Source organism: Coregonus lavaretus, assembly GCF_964263955.1.
Source record: "Coregonus lavaretus genome assembly, chromosome: 16".
NCBI classification, from domain to species: Eukaryota; Metazoa; Chordata; class Actinopteri; order Salmoniformes; family Salmonidae; genus Coregonus; species Coregonus lavaretus.
This window is the reverse complement of record NC_140003.1, coordinates 10,641,525-10,664,505: the sequence shown is the minus strand read 5'-3', so window position 1 is coordinate 10,664,505 and position 22,981 is coordinate 10,641,525. Positions and strand designations below refer to the sequence as shown.

The following is a 22,981-nucleotide window of genomic DNA, read 5'->3' as shown; positions in this document are numbered from 1 at the left end:
TGTTATTTTATTTTACTTCTGCTCTTTTTTTCTCAACACTTTTTTTGTTGTTGTTTTATTTTTACTTTTTTGTTAAAAATAAATGCACTGTTGGTTAAGGGCTGTTGTATTCGGCGCATGTGGCCAATAAAATTTGATTTGATTTGATAACAAGAGGAAACGAGCCACTTACGATTCCCCACATGGCAGTTTGTTGTCATTATTGCTTGCAATCTGGCCATCAAGAATCACAGCAACAGGTTGACTTCTGCCCCATGGAAGTGCACACATCTTTTTTTGTGTGACATTGTCAGCCAGCCCATGATAGAAATCATGGATCACACTTGCAGGCGATGTCATGGTGACATTGGCTAGCTAAACTCATGCGTATAAATATTTAATCGGGTCTAACAGTTGTCTCGCGCCAAATTGCGCATGTACAGGCCATCAAATCAAAGGCACTCCTTCAATATAAAGTTGTTTTTGACGAAAATGAAAACGTGTCAGTTTGTCACTTTCACGAGGTTGGCTTAATAACATGTTCAACTACGTAAGACATTGGTTCGAATCTAGGTTGTGCCTTTAGATTTCGAGAAAATTAACAACTAAGGAATAATTGTTCACTTCTCAAACCCGCTTGGTCTGTTTTGCAAGCGTTCCCAGAAATCTCATGATGTTGCGCCTCTGGGTTTAGAAACTCTGTGCTTCTTCTTTCAACACGGACAAGGATTCGCTTAAGAATGTTAGCTGCTAGAATGTTGCTTTTTTCCTGACAAACAACAGAACATGTTGCTATATAATAATATATTATATTTATATCACTACATCAATTTAACAGGAGCTTGTAGAATAGTAGCTAAATCTTTTCATAATCTGGAATGAGAATGCAACTGGAACGACTGAGTCACCTTGAATGAATCAACCAACGAGCGTTTACGGTTAAACTACCTGTTTCTTGTATGTAGCCATTCGTAATATTTACGATTACTTAATTAATTAATTTATCGTCAGCTTTTTGGTTGGTTACTGGTATTTTATGATGGATGTATTTCTACGGAATCTCCAGAACGTGGCTACGGAATTTTTCACTTCGCTCACTGACTTCTCATACCAGGGCCTGGGCCCAGATTGACAAAACCTTTTTAAGAAGACATTTCTTCTTAACTATAGATTTATGAAGAAAGTTAAGCAAAGCTGCTATTCCTCAAAAAGGTCCTTGAAAAATGTCTTGCGCTATTTCTTATGTTTCTCCTTAAACACAAAGTTAAAAAGAAATTAGATTCTTTAAAATAGATTTATTGGAAATGCTCTTAATTCCAAGATAGCTAAACCCTTGTCTTAAACTCAGGGCAGTGAGAGAATAAACTCATGAAAGCAATTGAACATGTTTAATTCACTCACAAACTTCATCAGAAAGTTTCAGTATTGATTATTTTAATTCCAAGAAAATGTTTTAGAACAGTAATCTCAGTACGAAATATGCTAACATGATTGCCATTGCTAGCTAGATAGCTAGCTAAATCAGTTGCCTAGCAACTAACTTTTTAAGAAGCGATTTGAGAAGTTCATAAGAAAATAATCCAATTGTAAGATATTGTTGAGGAATTGCATTTACGAACTATTTTATGCACTTCTTATTTTTTTCCTTAAGAAGCTTCTTAAGTGTTTGTGTAAGAAGTGTTTTGTGAATCTGGGCCCTAGTCTGTTTCATCTGTTATGCAAGCGTTCCCAGAAGTCTCGCGATGTTGCACCTCTGGGTTTAGAAAGTCTGTGTACTACTACCTCTGCCAAGAGTCAAAGCTTTTTATGGCACAGGTAGTAGTGCACTTGCCCGCCTGTAACCACAGAGTCACTGCAGTGCAAGTGCCGCTTCTGCTATTCCCCCAAATCGCTAGGCCTACCTGTCTTTGCAGTGTGCATCAGACCTGGGATAACTATAGTTTTAACTATCCTTTGTGGAAAGTAACTATTTTGGGGGGGAACAAATAGTTACTTTGGAGGTGACTACAACTACACTACATGACCAAAAGTATGTGGACACCTGCTCGTCGAACATTTAATTCCAAAATCATGGGCATTAATATGGAGTTGGTCACCCCTTTGCTGCTAAAACAGCCTCCACTCTTTGGGGAAGGCTTTCCACTAGATGATGGAACATTGCTGTGGGGACTTGCTTCCATTCAGCCACAAGAGTGAGGTCGGGCACTGATGTTGGGCGATTAGGCCTGGCTCGCAGTCAGCGTTCCAATTCATCCCAAAGGTGTTCAATGGTATTGAGGTCAGTGCTCTATTCATTTACAGTACCAGTCAAAAGTTTGGACACCTACTCATTAGGCTCATTTTGTGTTATTTGTACTATTTTCTTTATATTGTAGAATAATAGTGAAGACATCAAAACTATGAACTTATCCTCTGCATTAGAGGTAACTCTGGGTCTTCCTTTCCTGTGGCGGTCCTCGTGAGAGCCAGTTTCATCATAGCGCTTGATGGTTTTTGCAACTGCACTTGAAGAAACTTTAAAAGTTCTTGAAATTTTCCAGATTGACTGACCTTCATGTCTTAAAGTAATGATGGACTGTCATTTCTCTTTGCTTATTTGAGCTGTTCTTGCCATAATATTGACTTGGTCTTTTACCAAATAGGGTTATTTTCTGTATATCACCCCTACCTTGTCACAACACAACTGATTGGCTCAAACGGATTAAGAAGGAAAGAAATTCCACAAATTAACTTTTAAGAAGGCACACCTGTTAATTGAAATGCATTCCAGGTGACTACCTCATGAAGCTGGTTGAGAGAATGCCAAGAGTGTGCAAAGCTGTCATCAAGGCAAAGGGTGGCTACTTTGAAGAATCTCAAATATAAAATATATTTTGATTTGTTTAACACTTTTTTGGTTACTACATGTTTCCATATGTATAGTATTGATATCTTCACTATTATCCTACAATGTATGAGTAAGTGTGTCCAAACTTTTGACTGGAACTCTGTGTGTGTGTGTGTGTGTGTGTGTATATATTTATATATATATATATATATATATATATATATATTTACATTTTAGTCATTTAGCAGACGCTCTTATCCAGAGCGACTTACAGTTAGTGAGTGCATACATTATTTTTTTATTTTTCATACAGGCCCCCCGTGGGAATCGAACCCACAACCCTGGCGTTGCAAACGCCATGCTCTACCAACTGAGCTACATCCCTATATATATATATATATATATATATATATATATATATATATATATATATATATATATATATATATATATATATATATATATATATATATATATATATATATATATATATATATATATATTGAACAAAAAAATAAATGCAACATGCAACAATTTCAAAGATTCTACTGAGTTACAGTTCATATAAGGAAATCAGTCAATTGAAATGCATTAGGCCCTACTCTATGGATTTCAATGACTGGTAATTTTACATTTACATTTTAGTCATTTAGCAGACACTCTTATCCAGAGCGACTTACAGTTAGTGAGTGCATACATTTTTCATAATGGCCCTGACACAGATACCTTTAAAAAAACAAGTTAGGGCCGTGGATCAGAAAACCAATCAGTATCTGGTGTGACCACCATTTGCCTCATGCAGCGTGACACATCTCCTTCGCATAGAGTTGATCAGACTGTTGATTGTGGCCTGTGGAATGTTGTCCCACCCCTCTTCAATGGCCGTGCGAAGTTGCTGGGTATTGGCGGGAACTGGAACACACTGTCGTACACAACGATCCAGAGCATCCCAAACATGCTCAATGGGTGATATGTCTGGTGAGTATAAAGGCCATGGAAGAACTGGGACATTTTCAGCTTCCAGGAATTGTGTACAGATCCTTGCGACATGGTGCAGTGCATTATCATGCTGATGGCGGCGGATGAATGGCATGACAATGGGCCTCAGGATCTCATCACGGTATGTCTGTGCATTCAAATTGCCATAGATAAAATGCAATTGCGTTTGTTGTCCATCGCTTATGCCTGCCCATACCATAACCCCACCGCCACCATGGGGCCCTCTGTTCACAACATTGACATCAGCAAACCGCTCACCCACACGATGCCATACACGCTGTCTGCCATCTGCCCGGTACAGTTGAAACCAGCATTCATCTGTGAAGAACACACTTCTCCAGCGGCCATCGAAGGTGAGCATTTCCCCACTGAAGTCGGTTACAATGCCAACTGCAGTCAGGTCAAGACCCTGGTGAGGACGACAAGCACGCAGATGAGCTTCCCTGAGACGGTTTCTGACAATTTGTGCAGAAATTCTTCGGCTGTGCAAACCCACAGTTTCATCAGCTGTCCGGGTGGCTGGTCTCAGAGGATCCTGCGGGTGAAGAAGCCGGATGTGGAGGTCCTGGGCTGGCGTGGTTACACGTGGTCTGCGGTTGTGAGGCCGGTTAGATGTATTGCCAAATTCTCTAAAACTACGTTGGAGGCGGATTTTGGTAGAGAAATTAACATTAAATTCTCTGGCAACAGCTCTGATGGACATTCCTGCAGTCAGCATGCCAATTGCAACTTGGGTCATCTGTGACATTGTGGCCTTTTGTCCCCAGCACAAGGTGCACCTGTGTAATGATCATGCTGTTTAATCAGCTTCTTGATATGCCACACCTGTCAGGTGGATGGATTATCTTGGCAATAGAGAAATGCTCAAAATCACAGCACCACAACCCCCAAACATCTTCCCTTAGGCTATGGAAGCTGATCAACGTCTAAATGTGTTGGCATGATAGCTCAGCTGAATTGAACACAGCTTGCTTCCAAAGCTAAGCAGGAGGCATAGAGATAGGCATCTGGATGGTAGACTTGCCCTCATATACCAGTAGGAGTCAATGTTTTTTTCAATATACCTCTTTATTTAGGTAGATTGCATGTAGTTGAAACAATTACGTTTATTCAAACATACCATTTTACTATCAACATTGAAACAAGGTCAAATAAAATAAAATAAATAAAAAGTAATTCTACATAATTTCAACCACCCAATATAGTATGAAAAATATTAACGTTTCTGTGGAATTTAATGCAATTTCAATGTATACATTTATGATTATGTTTAAATTAGTGATGTAACAACAACCTGTTAGTCAGGTTAAGTCAATGTATTTAAGTTGAAGTTTTACCCTAGGTTCAATGTTTACAACGCTGGTTGAAATGAGATAAAGTACTGGCTGACTTTTTTCAAATCCAATGTATTTTCCATGATTCCGCGTCACAATACGTTGACAAATTACATTGAAACGATGTTGATTCAACCAGTGTGTGCCCAGTGGGATATGAACATTTTTCAATGATTGAATGATTTCCCTTGTAACAGTTGTCTATCTGTGCTCCCAGATGTTGCAGGAGGAAAGCGACATTATGAATGAGTTCTTCAGATTCACCGGCAGACACCTGGTGCCTCTGACCAAGAAATGAAGCCAAGACAGGTGCCCACCAAGAAGAACCACCTGCAATGGAAGGACTTTGCATTGAATGGATTTTGAAACTTGCACAGACGACTCCTTGACCATTAATGAACTGTCCATTTCCAAAAGTGATAGCCACGGACCATGGCAGCCCTTTTGTGATTGTTGATGGCCTATTACCTATGGAACTAGACAGACTACTCTATTTTCACAATCAAACTGCACTACTGACTGTGGACACTACTTACAACTTAACATTGATGGCAATTAAAACATCCAAAACAATTGTTTTCACATACATTTTTATTAAAATGCACTGTAGGAAGAGTCAAATACTGGAGCCTGAACAACTAAAAAGCTCTGCTACTCCACATCAGACACTCACGTCAACATGACACCCGTTTATTCTCCTCATTTATGCAAGCAGGAGACCAGAAAATAGCTAGACAAACCCTAATCTTAGCAAAAGCATGTCTAAAAGATGTGAATACTGGCCTTGTCAGATGGAGAAAAAAAAATAAAAGGTGTGATGAGACATCCGAGCTGGCAATTTTAAACTGAGACCTTTGTTAAAATATACTGAACAAAAATATAAACGCAACATGTAAAGTATTGGTCCAACGTTTCTTGAGCTGAAATAAAAGATCCCAGAATTTGTCCATATGCCAAAAAGCTTCTCTCAAATGTTGTGCACAAATGTGTTAACATCCCTGTTAAGTGAACATTTCTCTATTGCCAAGATAATCCAGCCACCTGACAGGTGTGGCATATCAAGAAGCTGATTAAACAGCATGATCACGACACAGGTGCACCTTGTGCTGTGCAGTTTTGTCATGCCACAGATGTCTCAAGTTTTGAGGGAGCGTGCAATTGGCATGCTGACTGCAGGAATGTCAACCAGAGCTGTTGCCAGAGAATTGAATGTTCATTTCTCTACCATAAGCCGCCTCCGTCGTTTTAGAGCGTTTGGCAGTATGTCCAACCAGCCTCACAACCGCAGACCACGTGTAACCACACCAGCCTAGGACCTCCACATCCGGCTTCGTCTGAGACCAGCCACCCGGACAGCTGATGAAACTGAGGAGTATTTCTGTCTGTAATAAAGCCCCTTTGTGGGGAAAAACTCATTCTGATTGGCTGGGCCTGGCTCTCCAGTGGGTGGGCCTATGCACTCCTAGAACCACCCATGGCTGCGCTCCTGCCCAGTCATGTGAAATCCATGATAAGGGCCTAATGAATAAATTTCAATTGACCGATTTCCTTATATGAACTGTAACTCAGTAAAATTGTTAAATGTTGCGTTTATTTTTGTTCAGTATAAATAGTTATGCCTTCTTAAAAGCAAAGCATATTCAGGATAGCTTACACATGTAATACAGGTTTCTGCATTGTTTTTCAGAGGTTTGAAGAACACATTCTAGACAAAGTAGTTGTGCATCTTTCAAAGTAAAGCTCTTTAGAAAAATAAATATAAACTACCAGTTCTTTACTGGGAGGCATTAGGGCCGGGGTTTTCAAACTTTTCTTGGTCAGGGACCGGCGACCCAGGGACCACCCAATCATATGTTAGCCAAAAAAAGTAACATCTTAACAGGTGAATGATAATGGCAAGTAGAAGTAATCAACATTTTAAAATGAATAGATTTGGTAGACAGTTACATTATTTGGACCTCCATACAGTTAATTGGAAGAGGAAGTGTAAGCTCTAGTCTATTAGCTAGAAAGGTACTGTATCTTGGCGGCGTAGAGAAAATGTTGCTGTTGTAAAGCACATTTTCAGCAATTCCACACATTTTTCCATTGAGCTGATAAAGTTTTGCAGTTTTTATGCCAATTTCCAGCTATTCTAGTTTGGCATGGAGCCGAGAGACAATTTTGCAGTTTTAAAAGCTAATTTCCTGCAATTCTATGCATTTTGCCATGGCTAATGTTGTGTTCCCTTTGCTCAAACATACCAAAATCAATGGGAATGTGCCCTGAATGCCTGTTTTCTTTAAATAAAAAATGTTAGATTCTCTGACTATCTTTTATTTGATTGTTAGTTCTCAAAAGATGGGATTATAAAAAAATATATATAGTTCAATATCTTTTCTGCATGCCTTCTATCCGGTTTTGTCCGCTTTCCATCCCGAAATTACCACTTAGATGGCCCGCCTAAGAATTGTTCTATACAGAAAAAACCCTGTAATTAGCTCCAATGATAATTTCCTCCAGGGATAGTTCGAGATTTTGGCAATGAAGCCATTTATCTAATTTACTTTCCCAGAGTAGGATGAAGAGCAACAGCTAGAATGCTAACTGTTCCTGTAGACTTCGTCATTTCGCTAACACTAGATAGCATTGGCTCATGAAACTACCTCGAACTTCCTTCATACTAGACGCAGAGGCATACAAATGGTATCCAGGATGGTATTCTGTTGCAGCTAGCGAAATTCATAAAATATTGTTCCTCCAAAAAATATGCTAAATGTGCAGACCCCAGTTTGAAAACCCCTGCACTAGGGAACCCATAGGATCGAAAGCTTATAAAAGACAAGCGACTGTGTTTAGCTTGTTGAGATTTATAAAACATGACTAAAACAACAAACAGTCCATAAGTAAATCATTGAAAGAAATTGGAAACATCCTCTACCACCCAACTCTAATGAACAGACTTCAAACAAATAAGCAGAATTGGCAAATCCATGCCACCAAATAAATACTGCACCACGTTTCGCTGCACAGTGCATTCGGAAAGTATTCAGAACACTTCCTTTTTCAACATTTTGTTACATTACAGTCTTATTCTAAAATGGATAAAACAAACTTTAAAAAAACACACCCCATAACGGCAAAGAGAAAACAGGTCTCGATTTTTTTGCTAATTAAATACATGAATACCTTATTTACATAAGCATTTAGACCCTTTGCTATGAGACTCAAAATTGAGCTCAGGTGTATCCTGTTTCCATTGATCATCCTTGAGATGTTTCTACAACGTCATTGGAGTCCACCGGTGGTAAATTCAATTGATTGGACAAGATTTAGAAAAGGCACACACCTGTCTATATAAGGTCCCACAGTTGACAGTGCATATCAGAGCAAAAACCAAGCCATGAGGTCGAAGGAATTGTCCGTAGAGCTCCGAGACAGGATTGTGTCGAGGCACAGATCTGGGGAATGGTACTAAAACATTTCTGCATCATTGAAGGTCCAAGAACACAGTGGCCTTCATCATTCTTAAATAGAAGTTTGGAACCATTAAGACCCTTCCTAGAGCTGGCCACCCGGCCAAACTGAGCAATCAGGGGAGAAGGGCCTTGCTCAGGGAGGTGACCAAGAACCCGATGGTCACTCTGACAGAGCTCCAGAGTTCCTCTGTGGAGATGGGAGAATCTTCCAGAAGGACAACCATCTCTGCAGCACTCCACCAATCAGGCCTTTATAGTAGAGTGGCCGGACGGAAGCCACTCCTCAGTAAAAAGGCACATGACAGTTCGCTTGGAGTTTGCCAAAAGGCACCTAAAGGACTCTCAGACCGTGAGAAACAAGATTCTCTGTTCTGATGAAACCAAGATTGAACTCTTTGGCCTAAATGCCAAGAGTCACGTCTGGAGGAAACCTGGCACCATCCCTACAGTGAAGCATGGTGGTGGCAGCATCATGCTGTGGGGATGTTTTCCAGCAGCAGGGACTGGGAGACTAGTCAGGATAGAGAGAAAGATGAACGGAGCAAAATACAGAGATCCTTGATGAAAACCTGCTCCAAAGCGCTCAGACTGGGGCGAAGGTTCACCTTCCAACAGGACAACAACTCTAAGCACACAGGCAAGAAAACGTAGGAGTGGCTTCGGGACAAGTCTCTGAATGTTCTTGAGTGGCCCAGCCACTCCCGGACTTGAACCAGATCGAACATCTCTGGAGAGACTTGAAAATAGCTATGCAGCGACGCTCCCCATCAAACCTGACAGAGCTTGAGAGGATCTGCAGAGAAGAATGGGAGAAACTCCCTAAATACAGGTGTGCCAAACTTGTAGCGTCATACCCAAGAAGACTCGAGGCTGTAATCGCTGCCAAAGATGCTTCAAAAAAATACTGAGTAAAGAGTCTGAATACTTATGTATATGTGATATGTCCATTTTTTTATACTTTTGCAAAAATTTCTAAAAACCTGTTTTTGCTTTGTCATTATGGGGTATTGTGTGTAGATTGATGAGGGGAAAAAACTATTTAAAGGGTCTGAATACCTTCCGAATGCAATGTATAGAACAAAAAGGTACACCCTCCTTACCCTAAATTATATTTTAGAAGAATACATTTTTTAAATTATATTGGAAATTAAAAGTAAAAACCATACAGTCCAAGGAGCATCTGCATCTAGCATCTGACACTTGCTATTTAAGTTCTTAAATGCATGACAGTTAATATCATGTGCCAAGAAAAACTATTTTACATCAAGTTATTCAACAAATCATAGAACATTTAATATAGAAGCCTTGAAAGTTCAGGGCTAATATCGCTCAGGGTTGAATAAACAAAGAACGGTCAACTCTTTCTTTTCTTTTGAGTGCGCTGTGTGTCTCATTTCTGAACGGACCAGGAGAGAAGGACGTTGGCTGTCTGTGTGCTGACGTCTGAGCCTGCCTTTGTGACAGAAGCTACCATGGCCTGTTGTTGTTTTAAAAAGGGACAAAGTGCATGAAGATGGCAAAATGTGGACGGCAATCAGTAGTACTGGAGAAGGGTTCTCTTTCATCCCAAACCCGACCCATCTGTTGGGGAGAGCTTAGTGCTGTCGGAGTGTGTGTTGTTTGGTGTGTGTGTGACTGATGACAGCCTGGTGGCTCAGAGGGGCTGCAGGACAGTCCTCCCTGCCTCAGAGGCTCCTCCACTGGCCCCTGTCCTCTCTAGCTCAGACAGCTCCTCAAACACATCCCTGAGGAGAGGAGGGAACATACACAGTAGTCAGTCAAGGCATGGCTCACTGAAACAAATCCACACCCCTTACAGTGGGTTCCAGTGTATGATAGGATACACACATTACACTAAGTTCCCCACAATATCGCACACAATAACTGAATGTACAACTTTAGTTTTATTAATGTCCTGATCTTAAAACCCCCCAGCAAACTTCCAGTTACCAGAATGTTTCACTTTCCCACTTTTTTCCCCCTGACAAAACAGAAAGAAATTTGAACAAATAAGCTTTTCTAATAGCATGAAAGAGGGGGGATTTTATTCCAGCTTCTGCTCAGAGTTGCCAATCGGTATGGACAGCCCTGCTTACTAGAGCTGGGTCTCTCTCAGCCTCCACTGGATTATACTCAGTCACTCAGACAGACTGGTATAGGGCATATGGTGGGAGGCTGGTGGTTTATCACTTATCATAAGAGAACAGGGTTGTGTTCAGTAGGGGACACTGTACAAAAACATTTTGCAACTGAAATTGAAAATCTGCTTTCTTATTGGACACATTTCACATTGTTGCACCACAGGAACACAACCCAGCACACAACTGAAGCTGGGAGAAGGAGACTAACTTGTGCATGTAGAAGAAGATGTATCCGCTGCGGTCGCGGTCTCTCTGCACCGTGGCCTCCTGCGTGCGCGACACATCCAGGTCGTTGTAGGTCAGCCACGACTGCTTCTTCATGTCGTACACGTCGCTGATGTAATGGCCTGAGGGTCCGGAGATAGAATTATAGGTTAATATTAGACTACAAGTATCCAGTGTCTTGGGTTCTCATGGTATCGTCCTCGTATGCTGCCTCAGCTGACACATTTTACTTTTATGCTTTACATTTGTTTACAGATGATTGATAATCTGTGGCTCCTGCTACACAGTAGTTATGAGATGCACAGATATCAGTCGTTACCAAAACAGAATCATAACATTAATATATTGCACTCATTTCTGGTAACCACAAATAACGGTGTCTCGTAACATAGCCATATATCTTAGCAGACTGTGGTCTATAGGCAGGGCAGTGCTTACCAGAGGAGGAGCTGCTCCCAATGTGACTGACTACACTGATCAGCCGGAACGAGTTGGCCAAGTCTCCGCTCTGGGAACAAGAAAAGGAAGAGGTGTTCAGCTGGGCCGTTTCACTCCATTTCAAAATGTTTCTGTAATCTTGGACACCCAGAACTCAAATCTTGCGTAATTGCATCAGATTCTTTATGAAATTATTGGGGGACACGTTAGAAAAGATTTAAACAAAACTAGCGAAGCCTCCACTAAGCTTAGGCGATATATACCACACAACTGGGTATTTTCAAATACGGACGGTATGATTTGCAATACTGTCCCAAAAATGTTTTATACAAAAAAGTATTATATTCACAAATTCAATTGAGCCAGTCACATGGTTTGTTTATTTACAAAGAGCATGTGACGATCAACTGTTGAGCAGCACAAGAGGTGATCAAATTCTCTACTAATCCACTACTAATGTTTGCCAGCTAAATAGCTTATAACTAACTATAAGTTAACTATCTATACATTCAAATACATTTTCTTCAGCTCAGGGCCCCAGCTATGCATTTGGTTAGCTAACTTGCTAGCTATAGGTGGCTAGCTTGCAAGATCAAGCTTCTTGGTTAAAGCAGAGACAATCCCATCCTGGTTCAAGTGTGAGTATCCTTTTGAGATAGTTATATAACTTTATGAGCTGGTTTCTCTGTCCTTGCATTTAGTTTATGTTCGCTTGCGCTTCTTAGCATTTAGCTTGTGTCCGCTATAGGATTTTGCTAGTACTTGTTAGCATAATAAAAAAATACATTTGGAAAGAAATAGCACCCCTTGTGTGCACTGCCGGTAATACAGTATGGAAATCAGAATACCACCCAAACCTATTGTCCAGCCCCTTAAAACGGAAACTCTCAGCCAGTTTCAGACAAGTTTATGGGCCAAATGTCCCCTCTCCTTCCGAAATTCAAAAAATGCGAGCGCCTGTGAAATTGTGATTTGTCCAAAAGATCAGTGACGAAAACTCAGCGAACCAGAACATCCATTGAAAAGGTGTCATCCTACATATACCTAGAAACAGTATATGGTTGGACGATAAGTCAACCTAAAAAGTTCATATGGATAATCTTGTGAAGAAGCTTAAACTTAAAATTGGGGTTTTATTTTCGTAACAAGGCTTGCTTTCCTTTTGAGGCTAGAAAGAAGCTTGTTCAAGCCACTTTTCTTTCTGTTATTGACTATGGTGACTTCTTGTACATGCATGCAGCCCCTTTTGTGTTACAGAGGCTGGACTCAGTTTATCATGCATCCCTGCGCTTTGTTACAAATGCCAAGTTGCTCACCCCCCCATTGCACTTTGTATCAAAATGGTGGGCTGGTACTCGCTTTACATGTGCACATAGCTGCATTGGTATATTCATATACAAAGCCCTTCTGGGGAAACTCCCTCTTTACCTCTGTAGAATGCTCTCCTTCACCACTAGCAGTTATCAGACTCGGTCTACAAAGTGGCTGTTACTTAAAGTACCCAGTTAGGCAAGACTGACTTCTCCTATTGTGCACCAGAGGCATGAAATTGTCTAGAAAGTACTGCTCACCAACCGGTTGATCGCAATCTACTGGTCGATCTCCAAGGCATTCCTAGTTGATTACCAAACATTACTATAAAAAAAACCAATGATTTTTTAATCGTTTGTGCTGTTTCCGGTAGGTGCACTTGATTCAGCTGCCCTGCGCGCCGGTTAGTCAAAGTGTTACCCTTTTTGAACCATTTCATGTGTCTGAAGGTACAAACTCCGCCTACCCAGCGGGCCAATCAGATATCTCAGATCACTGTGTAGCTTCCACGAGCCCACAGCGAAGTTGATACTGTGAGATTTCAAAACGTTTAAAACCATGACTAGAGACTGTCTGCGAATACAGCAAAGAGATGCTGTTTTTATGAGTGAGTGAGTTCATGTTCACCTTTTTATTCAACACTTTAATAAGCCATAAAACACGCTTCTCCCTATCCACTCGTGCTACAAAGTGTATCGATAGGCTTGCGTTATTATTAGCGGCTTGTCCTTTTTACTATAATCAAGGAATATTTCACGTTCTCTGGTCATCCGAGTAACAACATGAATTGGTGCATGAGGCAGAAATAATTAAAGTGTGACTCCGAGTTCTGCCATCAGCTGGAAGAGTCTCCTTTTTGGTCTCTCCTGACGCTGAGACTGACAATCAAGATGCAGGCACCATCAGTCCAGTCAAATAAAAGTAAATACAACACATTATCCATTACCAGTGTGATCATATACCTAAATTGTCTGAGAAGAACATTGCAATGCCATTGGCAGGGCAATTCAAGCATAGCCAATATGCAGTGATAATGTATTGTGCTTATAGCCTACTGCACACACCTCATTGCTACAGAATAGTTTTTAATAGGTTAATGTTGCATAGGCTTACGTTTTTTAAGAATGTTACAAAAAAAGAATGAGCAGTAGATCCCGGCCTGCATTTTGACTCAGTGATCTCGGCTCAGAAAAGGTTGGTGACCACTGTAATAATGCATACAAAACATTGTACAGGGGTAAATCCATTTTAATTCAATTCTTTTTTGACTGCATCCCTTTTGATTTAATCAAAACTTTTTATACGTTTGCCCATGGAAGAAGTGGTCAGAAAATGACTTTTTGGACCGCAATGCCAAAATATTCAGGAGATAAAAGGTCAAAATCTGATCAAATTGCACTTTATTTTAGAAACTATCATGACCCAGTTCCAACATCTCTAAATCATACAGCAAATGAGGGTGTTTTTGTTACCATAAAAGTGCATTTTCCAGGCGGTATTGTAACGCTCGTTCACGAGCGCACAAATATAGTAGGGCTCTGATTAATCAATGAAAACATGCATATACAGTTGAAGTCAGAAGTTAACATACACTTAGGTTGGAGTCATTAAAACTAATTTTCAACCACTCCACAAATTTCTTGTTAACAAACTATAGTTTTGGCAAGTCGGTTAGGACATCTACTTTGTGCATGACACAAGTAATTTTTCCAACAATTGTTAACAGAGATTATTTCACTTATAATTCACTGTATCACAATTCCAGTGGGTAAGAAGTTTACATACACTAAGTTGATGATGTCATGGCTTTAGAACCTTCTGATAGGCTAAATGACATCATTTGAGTCAATTGGAGGTGTACCTGTGGATGTATTTCAAAGCCTACCTTCAAACTCAGTGCCTCTTTGCTTGACATCATAGGAAAATCAAAAGAAATCAGCCAAGACCTCAGAAAAAAAATTGTAGACCTCCACAAGTCTGGTTCATCCTTGGGAGCAATTTCCAAACGCCTGAAGGTACCACGTTCATCTGTACAAACAATAGTACGCAAGTGTAAACACAATGGGACCACGCAGCCATCATACCGCTCAGGAAGGAGATGCATTCTGTCTCCTAGAAATGAACGTACTTTGGTGCGAAAAAGTGCAAATCAATCCCAGAACAACAGCAAAGGACCCTGTGAAGATGCTGGAGGAAACAGGTACAAAAGTATCTATATCCACAGTAAAACGAGTCCTATATCGACATAACCTGAAAGGCCACTCAGCAAGGAAGAAGCCACTGCTCCAAAACCGCCATAAAAAAGCCAGACTACGGTTTGCAACTGCACATGGGGACAAAGATTGTACTTTTTGGAGAAATGTCGTCTGGTCTGATGAAACAAAAATAGAACTGTTTGGCCATAATGACCATCGTTATGTTTGGAGGAAAAAGGGGGTCGGTTGCAAGAACACCATCCCAACCGTGAACCACTGCATCATGCTGTGGGGGTGCTTTGCTGCAGGAGAGACTGGTGCACTTCACAAAATAGATGGCATCATGAGGAAGGAAAATTATGTGGATATATTGAAGCAACATCTCAAGACATCAGTCAGGAAGTTAAAGCTTGGTCGCAAATGGGTCTTCCAAATGGACAATGACCCCAAGCATACTTCCAAAGTTGTGGCAAAATGGCTTAAGGACAACAAAGTCAAGGTATTGGGAGTGGCCATCACAAAGGGGCAGAACTGGGCAGAACTGAAAAAGTGTGTGCGAGCAAGGAGGCCTACAAACCTGACTCAGTTACACCAGCTATGTCAGGAGGAATGGGCCAAAATGCAACTTATTGTGGGAAGTTTGTGGAAGGCTACCCGAAACGTTTGACCGAAGTTAAACAATTTAAAGGCAACGCAACCAAATACTAAATGAGTGTATGTAAACTTCTGACCCACTGGGAATGTGAGGAAATAAATAAAAGCTGAAATAAATCATTCTCTCTACTATTATTCTGACATTTCACATTCTTAAAATAAAGTGGTGATCCTAACTGACCTAAGACAGGGAACTAGGATTAAATGTCAGAAATGGTGAAAAACTGAGTTTAAATGTATTTGGCTAAGGTGTATGTAAACCTCCGACTTCCAACTGTATGTTGCATACGACAGTTTGCGAAATCCCAATAATTTGTTGCCACGCAAGTCCTAGAATCTTCACGTAAATCTGAATTTAGTGAAATGTATGCAGTTGATAAATGAGGCCTCTGGTGAAGGTTAGTGTGGGAGAGAAAAGTAGGAGGGTGACTCCGTACCTCAGCATTTCTCTTCAGATCCTCGGTCTCTGCTTCGCTGTACTCCATGTCCAGCACCTCCTCGTTCCCAGAGTCCTCGTCTGAACACAGCAGCTCCGGCAACGAATTGTTGAACTCTGGGAGGGCGGAGAACAACGAGGGAGAATCAAGACATGTCAAAATGTGCAAACACAGACACACACTACTTTACTTTAGTGAAGCTGCGTATTGGCTTAAAAAGGGGTAGCAGTGTCTATGCTGTACCTTGCAGGCTGAGCTCTGTGGCTCTCTTCAGGTCGTCATCCTCCCTCATCTCTTGGGCTTCCTGTAGGAGAAACCACACATCGCAAATGTCAGGTTTGCGTCATGGTGATGCAATAACCAGCTGTCCTGTCCGGCTCTCTCTCTCAAAAGTTCACATAGGTGGCATTGGCCCTATATAGTGATGGTGGGTTCCGAGCTCAAGACACAGATTTTTGTTTTTCTTGTGGATCACCAAAACATTACAGATGGAGGATTAGCCTACATTACAAAAACATTGGTGAACCACCAACATCAGGTTTCCCCTACAGTAAAATGTCCAAGGGTAGAGCTGTATAGGGGGTCTCTCTCTGTAATGTCCTAGTGTGTGTGTTGAGTCTTACGTGCTCCTGCAGGCTCTGGGCCAGGGCTTGCTGCAGCTCCTGCTCCTCCCTCTCCTGCTCCAGGCTATACTGCTGCACCCAGTCCAGATCCCCCTGCACCCCCTCGGGGGTCTGGTTCTCCTTGTTCTCGTCCATGGTCAGATCCAGGGAGTTCAGCACGTCTACACACACAGATACACACGCCATTGAGCATTGGTTGGTGAAACACACATTTAAAAACAGAGGCTTCTGCATGCGTTTTGCCTAATTCAAGTCTTCATGACTTAGTATAGCATAGTTCAATGAAATGAATGGGCATCTAGTAAGTAACTACAGAGAGCTGTTTTGGTGTGTAGTCTCAAAAAAATATTTTTGTGAACTATCTGTTTCAGCTGACACCTCCCTGTCCCTCCTGGCTGGTGAGTGTGTGTTTCTGAGATGGGTGGTTACCTGCAGACGGCTTAGTGTCCGTCTCCAGCAGGTCTGGGTGGTAGTTCCTCTCCTGGGCTTCGGGGTCGGCATCTCCGAAGCCCGTATCAGGGCTGCTGGTTGGCTCGTCCTCAGGGGCGGGGCAGGAGAGCCCAGCGTCCTGGCGACTCATCTCCAGCACCGCCGCCAGCATTTCCTCATCGTTGATGCTGTTGAAGTCTGACGCGTCTGTGTGGTGCAAGCCTCGCTGGACCTAAACACACAACCAGAGCCCACCGTGTCACACACTAAACACCTGGCCCTGCATGTCAGCGGTTAGGGTGTAGTAATTTATCTTTTCCCCCCTGGTCCCTCTGGTGCCCCCACCTCGTCTGCTCTGTCTTCATCGGGCAGACAGTCGCTGAGGCGGCGCTTGCGGCTCACCGCCTTCCGGCTCAGCTCCTCCTCGCTGTCAGAGTCCACCAGGATAGTGCTGGGGCTGCCCCCCGCCTTCAGAGACACTTTCCTGGTGGAAGGAAATAAAAACAGTAGTTAGAAGAACCAAACATCTACACTTTGCGCCCAATCACGAAAACATCGGCCTTCCTGGGTTGGAGGTAAAAGGGTGTGTTAGTGATTCCATGTTGTTAGAGGTTGAATGAATGGCTTACCGAAGTAGTGAGGAGGAGTTCACCGACTGGGAGGCCTTCAGTGTTCGTGACCTGTACAAAAAAACAGAGCGTGGTAGGTTAGAAAACAGTGCTACAGTGAGGGAAAAAAGTATTTGATCCCCTGTTGATTTTGTACGTTTGCCCACTGACAAAGAAATGATCAGTCTATAATTTTAATGGTAGGTTTATTTGAACAGTGTGACAGAATAATAACAAAAAAATCCAGAAAAACACATGTCAAAAATGTTATAAATTGATTTGCATTTTAATGAGGGAAATAAGTATTTGACCCCCTCTCAATCAGAGAGATTTCTGGCTTCCAGGTGTCTTTTATACAGGTAACGAGCTGAGATTAGGAGCACACTCTTAAAGGGAGTGCTCCTAATCTCATCTTGTTACCTGTATAAAAAGACACCTGTCCACAGAAGCAATCAATCAATCAATCAGATTCCAAACTCTCCACCATGGCCAAGACCAAAGAGCTCTCCAAGGATGTCAGGGACAAGATTGTAGACTTACATAAGGCTGGAATGGGCTACAAGACCATCGCCAAGCAGCTTGGTGAGAAGGTGACAACAGTTGGTGCGATTATTCGCAAATGGAAGAAACACAAAAGAACTGTCAATCTCCCTCAGCCTGGGGCTACATGCAAGATCTCACCTTGTGGAGTTGCAATGATCATGAGAACAGTGAGGAATCAGCCCAGAACTACACGGGAGGATCTTGTCAATGATCTCAAGGCAGCTGGGACCATAGTCACCAAGAAGACAATTGGTAACACACTACGCCGTGAAGGTGAAGGACTGAAATCCTGCAGCGCCCGCAAGGTCCCCCTGCTCAAGAAAGCACATATACAGGCCCATCTGAAGTTTGCCAATGAACATCTGAATGATTCAGGGGAGAACTGGTTGAAAGTGTTGTGGTCAGATGAGACCAAAATCGAGCTCTTTGGCATCAACTCAACTCGCCGTGTTTGGAGGAGGAGGAATGCTGCCTATGACCCCAAGAACATCATCCCCACCGTCAAACATGGAGGTGGAAACATTATGCTTTGGGGGTGTTTTTCTGCTATGGGGACAGGACAACTTCACTGCATCAAAGGGACGATGGACGGGGCCATGTACCATCAAATCTTGGGTGAGAACCTCCTTCCCTCAGCCAGGGCATTGAAAATGGGTCGTGGATGGGTATTCCAGCATGACAATGACCCAAAACACACGGCCAAGGCAACAAAGGAGTGGCTCAAGAAGAAGCACATTAAGGTCCTGGAGTGGCCTAGCCAGTCTCCAGACCTTAATCCCATAGAAAATCTGTGGAGGGAGCTGAAGGTTCGAGTTGCCAAATGTCAGCCTCGAAACCTTAATGACTTGGAGAAGATCTGCAAAGAGGAGTGGGACAAAATCCCTCCTGAGATGTGTGCAAACCTGGTGGCCAACTGTGATTGCCAACAAGGGTTTTGCCACGAAGTACTAAGTCATGTTTTGCAGAGGGGTCAAATATTTATTTCCCTAATTAAAATGCTAATCAATTTATAACATTTTTGACATGCGTTTTTCTGGTTTTTGTTGTTATTCTGTCTCTCACTGTTCAAATAAACCTACCATTAAAATTATAGACTGATCATGTCTTTGTCAGTGGGCAAATGTACAAAATCAGCAGGGGATCAAATACTTTTTTCCCTCACTGTATGCTAAATGTCCAAATAATGTTGTTTAAGACCCATGTGTGGTGACTTACAACGAAAATTTCTAATAGTATATTATGCCGCAAACATTGGGACAATGTTCACTGTCTCTAAATCTGCTGGTGGGGGTGTTTCTTACATGGCGGCGTGTGCGCTCCAGCCGAGACTGAGTGGGGGGCGGGTGGCGTCCGTGCAGTGGGAAAGCAGCGTGAGGTAGCGAGGGATCATCACCTGCTGGCCTAGCTTACTGTTCAGTGACAGCTGGGCGTTGAAGCTGTAGCGCTTCAGGTGCAGGATCAGAACTCTGCATGAGGGAAAAGATAGAAAGGAAAATAATGGATTTAGGGTTATTCTGTAGAACCCAATACCGCTTTCTCGTTCACTTTAGCCACGGCAATGTCCCAAATGGCACCCTATTCCCATGCACTATATAGGGAATAGGGTGCAATTTCAATTAAGACAACCCAGGTGAATGATCAGCTTAGTATAAAGTTGGTATTGTTAACACCAGGGCTAAAGATCACGGTTGTAGACAAATGGGCATACCTGGGGAGTCGGCTGAATTTATGAGTCACTGTCGCCGCTTTCCCGCTGCACTTCTCACACGAATACTCGATTTCCTCGATCTGGAATACACAGACAGATTCAACTCATCTACTTCATATTAACATTAGAATACTAGGTGGACTGTTTCATTGCCTTTAGTGTATATATATTTGGACAGGAGCTAGCCTGGTGGTTTGTGGGGACAGGAGCTAGCCTGGTGGTTTGTGGGGACAGGAGCTAGCCTGGTGGTTTGTGGGGACAGGAGCTAGCCTGGTGGTTTGTGGGGACAGGAGCTAGCCTGGTGGTTTGTGGGGACAGGAGCTAGCCTGGTGGTTTGTGGGGACATTGGGCACGCACCCTGAAGAAGAGGTCCAGAGAGTCCTGGATGGACCGGAGAGGGATGGTCTTCTTCCTGCGAGGCAGGTCGATGGACAGGTCGTTGAACTGCTCCCGCTTGGTCACCACCTCGCCACAGCTGAAACCACACATAACAGCACAACCTTTGTTATAACATGACAACCAGTCAGTCTTTATGACAACTTTATATGCTTAGGAAAGGTAATATCACAAAAACTAAAGGAATGGACTCTTATGAGAAAATCTTTTGACTTTTTTTTTTTTAATGTCTAATACACAGTGTGTAATGGAGATCCATTATTTTATTTACCATCAGGGAAGAGACGTACCACCCAGGAATCCACAGTCTGAAAAGGGGACAACTCACTCACCCTTTGCAGGTGATGGTGTGCTGCACCTCAAACTCCATGTTTACCACCACAGGGCAGGTGTAGATGCGCGAGGTGTCCGCTTCCTCCCCGGGCCGGGCTGCGGCCGCCTGCTGGGGAGGCTCGTCCCACGCGGCCGCTGGCGACTCGCTCTTCCAGCTCTTGTTCACTTTCTCCACGTCCTCCTTCAGCTGGTCCAAGCACTGGCTCAGAAACTCATGGGCATCCTGGAGAGAGAGGGAGAGAGGATGAGGAAGCCACCACATGAGCGAGTAGACCGCTTAAGAGCCTAAACGGTGGTCGTTGTGTTAATATTGGAGGTCTTACGTTCTGCATGTATCCAGAGAAGCGCTCGGCCGTGGAGGAGATGGCACTCTTCACTCTCCTCAGCAGGTCTTTCTTCACCTCGGGGCACGAGATGTCCTTCTTAGCCAGCAAGTGGGCAAAGCGCCTGCATGCACAGGAGGGAGGGGGTCCGTAAGTGCGCAGGGCAGTTACACAAGTCAGCTAAGCAGTTCATTTGGTAAATGTGGAGTCATAGCTATGACATCACTAAGCCACCAAAACAGATTTTTAAAAAGGTGCATCCCTTGGAAAAGTAGAAATATTTTCAGTGTTCAAGAGAATGAGAAACAAGATGATGACAGTTGAATTGATCAAACTATTGACAGTTTCCTATATTCAGTTATGGGGTTAGCTGAAGAGGGTGACTGCTGAAGCACTAACAGCAGGCTACCTGAGCAGGGCGTTGGCGGGGACCTTCTTCCATGGGATTCCCTGCTTCAGCAGATCATTGGAGAACGACGGCAGGCTGAAGAGAGACTGGAGGATGGCGTTCATGTAACACGTGTTTCCCAGGTTGGAGAATCTGCAGCAAAGATGTTAGAGGACATTTGAGTTATACTCCATCTCTGTACCACCAATACAACCACTGGTGGTAAGGATAAATGTTGTGAAATGAAAGTGGCATATTCATAACAATCATGAACGGTTATAGTAAATCGCTAATTTCTGATAGGTAGGCAGCACAAGAAAAGCCCCTCATTGACTATGGAGGTTAACTTCAGAATCACCAATATAACCCTGGGATGTCTCCTTACCCTTGCAGTGGAGGCTGGGGCTGGGCCAGAGTGGACGGTCTCGGCTTGTTCCATCCACCGTAGTCCAGCGTGGGGCGCACTTTCTTGAAGGGGGTTGAGTGATTGGGTAACATGAGACTTCTCTTAGCCGAGGGGGTCTGGGATGTACTGGATGGCCTGTGGGGGGGGGGGGGGGGGGGGACACAACAACAAATGTTGACGAACTGAAGGTGTGGCAGCATCTTAATGATACATAAGAATGTATTCTTAACACCAATAAGACAACCTGGTTAAATAAAGGTTAAAAAAACAACAACTTACCTGTCTAGAAAGGAGTGACTCGTGGAGTAGTCTTTGGTCACCGATCGGCTGCCATAGAATGACGTGGGCTGAAGTGGTGCCGGGACCAGTGAAACTGGTGGGAAACGCAGACAGTTATCAGACCGGGCATCTGGAGACGGCACTGTTCTAGTCTGGAGAAGGACATCTCACTTTGTATGTGTACAAGACTGACTGAGGGTCTTACCTGAGCTACGGTTCTCCTCCGCCTGTTTCAGCTTGTCTTTGCAGCTCAGCAGAAACTTCCTGGAGGGGTCCGACGTGGCCTTGTTGTTGCTGAGATAAAAGTAAGATTAAAGAAACAGTTTAAATTAAGTGAAGCACAACTGTTTCACTACAATTGTCCCTCTTATTTCCCATGGTATAATAGTGTTCATATCCCAGTAATGGTAGCAGTGTTTGGTGCATTCCTTGTCAATACCGATCAGTGGACTATGGATATGACATTATCATAGGATTGCATTTCAATTCCTAAATTGACATGAAGGGATGTGAAATCAACCCAAAACTTTGCTTGGTAGAGTAACATATTGCCTTTGACATACCTGGATGAGTCATTCTCCTTGGGGTAGTCCTCAGTCAGGTCGCTGTCAGAGATGTGGAGTCTCTTCCTCTTCTCATTCCTGAGGGGGCAAACACAGCATTAAGAGTGGTTATAAGACCAATAAATGCAAAAAGACTAAAGCCACTATCAAACGAAGAAAAGTTCTCTCAGGGGAAAGGCTAGTTAGAGCGGAGGAGAGTTGCAAAGTGGTCCTGTGTGACTCAGTCCGTAGAGCGTTGCGCTTACCACGCCAAGGGTTGTGGGTTCGATTCCCGCTGGGGCCACCCATATGTAAAATGTATGCGCGCATGACTAAGTCGCTTTGGATAAAAGCGTCTGCTAAATGAAATGCAGTGAGGTCCAAAAGTATTTGGACAGTGACCTT

General features: G+C 42.8%; 1 protein-coding gene across 1 annotated transcript in view; it reads right to left on the bottom strand.

Annotated features, from left to right (window-relative positions):
- Nucleotides 1-6,711: 6,711 nt before the first annotated feature.
- The window catches only part of LOC311143523 (ubiquitin carboxyl-terminal hydrolase 37-like), a 31,475-nt gene continuing 15,205 nt past the window's right edge, over nt 6,712-22,981 (bottom strand). Inside the window, exons 6-24 of the mRNA XM_084179352.1 lie at nt 22,598-22,675; nt 22,240-22,328; nt 22,035-22,128; nt 21,735-21,890; nt 21,371-21,502; nt 20,962-21,085; nt 20,638-20,861; nt 20,267-20,384; nt 19,910-19,989; nt 19,503-19,667; nt 17,680-17,730; nt 17,396-17,534; nt 17,051-17,282; nt 16,622-16,782; nt 16,242-16,302; nt 15,999-16,114; nt 11,402-11,471; nt 10,947-11,085; nt 6,712-10,342 (exon numbers count right to left, since the gene is read on the bottom strand). Coding sequence (XP_084035478.1) covers nt 10,252-10,342; nt 10,947-11,085; nt 11,402-11,471; nt 15,999-16,114; nt 16,242-16,302; nt 16,622-16,782; nt 17,051-17,282; nt 17,396-17,534; nt 17,680-17,730; nt 19,503-19,667; nt 19,910-19,989; nt 20,267-20,384; nt 20,638-20,861; nt 20,962-21,085; nt 21,371-21,502; nt 21,735-21,890; nt 22,035-22,128; nt 22,240-22,328; nt 22,598-22,675 — 2,320 coding nt within the window. The 3' untranslated portion in view covers nt 6,712-10,251. The remainder of the gene's footprint in view (nt 10,343-10,946; nt 11,086-11,401; nt 11,472-15,998; nt 16,115-16,241; nt 16,303-16,621; nt 16,783-17,050; nt 17,283-17,395; nt 17,535-17,679; nt 17,731-19,502; nt 19,668-19,909; nt 19,990-20,266; nt 20,385-20,637; nt 20,862-20,961; nt 21,086-21,370; nt 21,503-21,734; nt 21,891-22,034; nt 22,129-22,239; nt 22,329-22,597; nt 22,676-22,981) is intronic.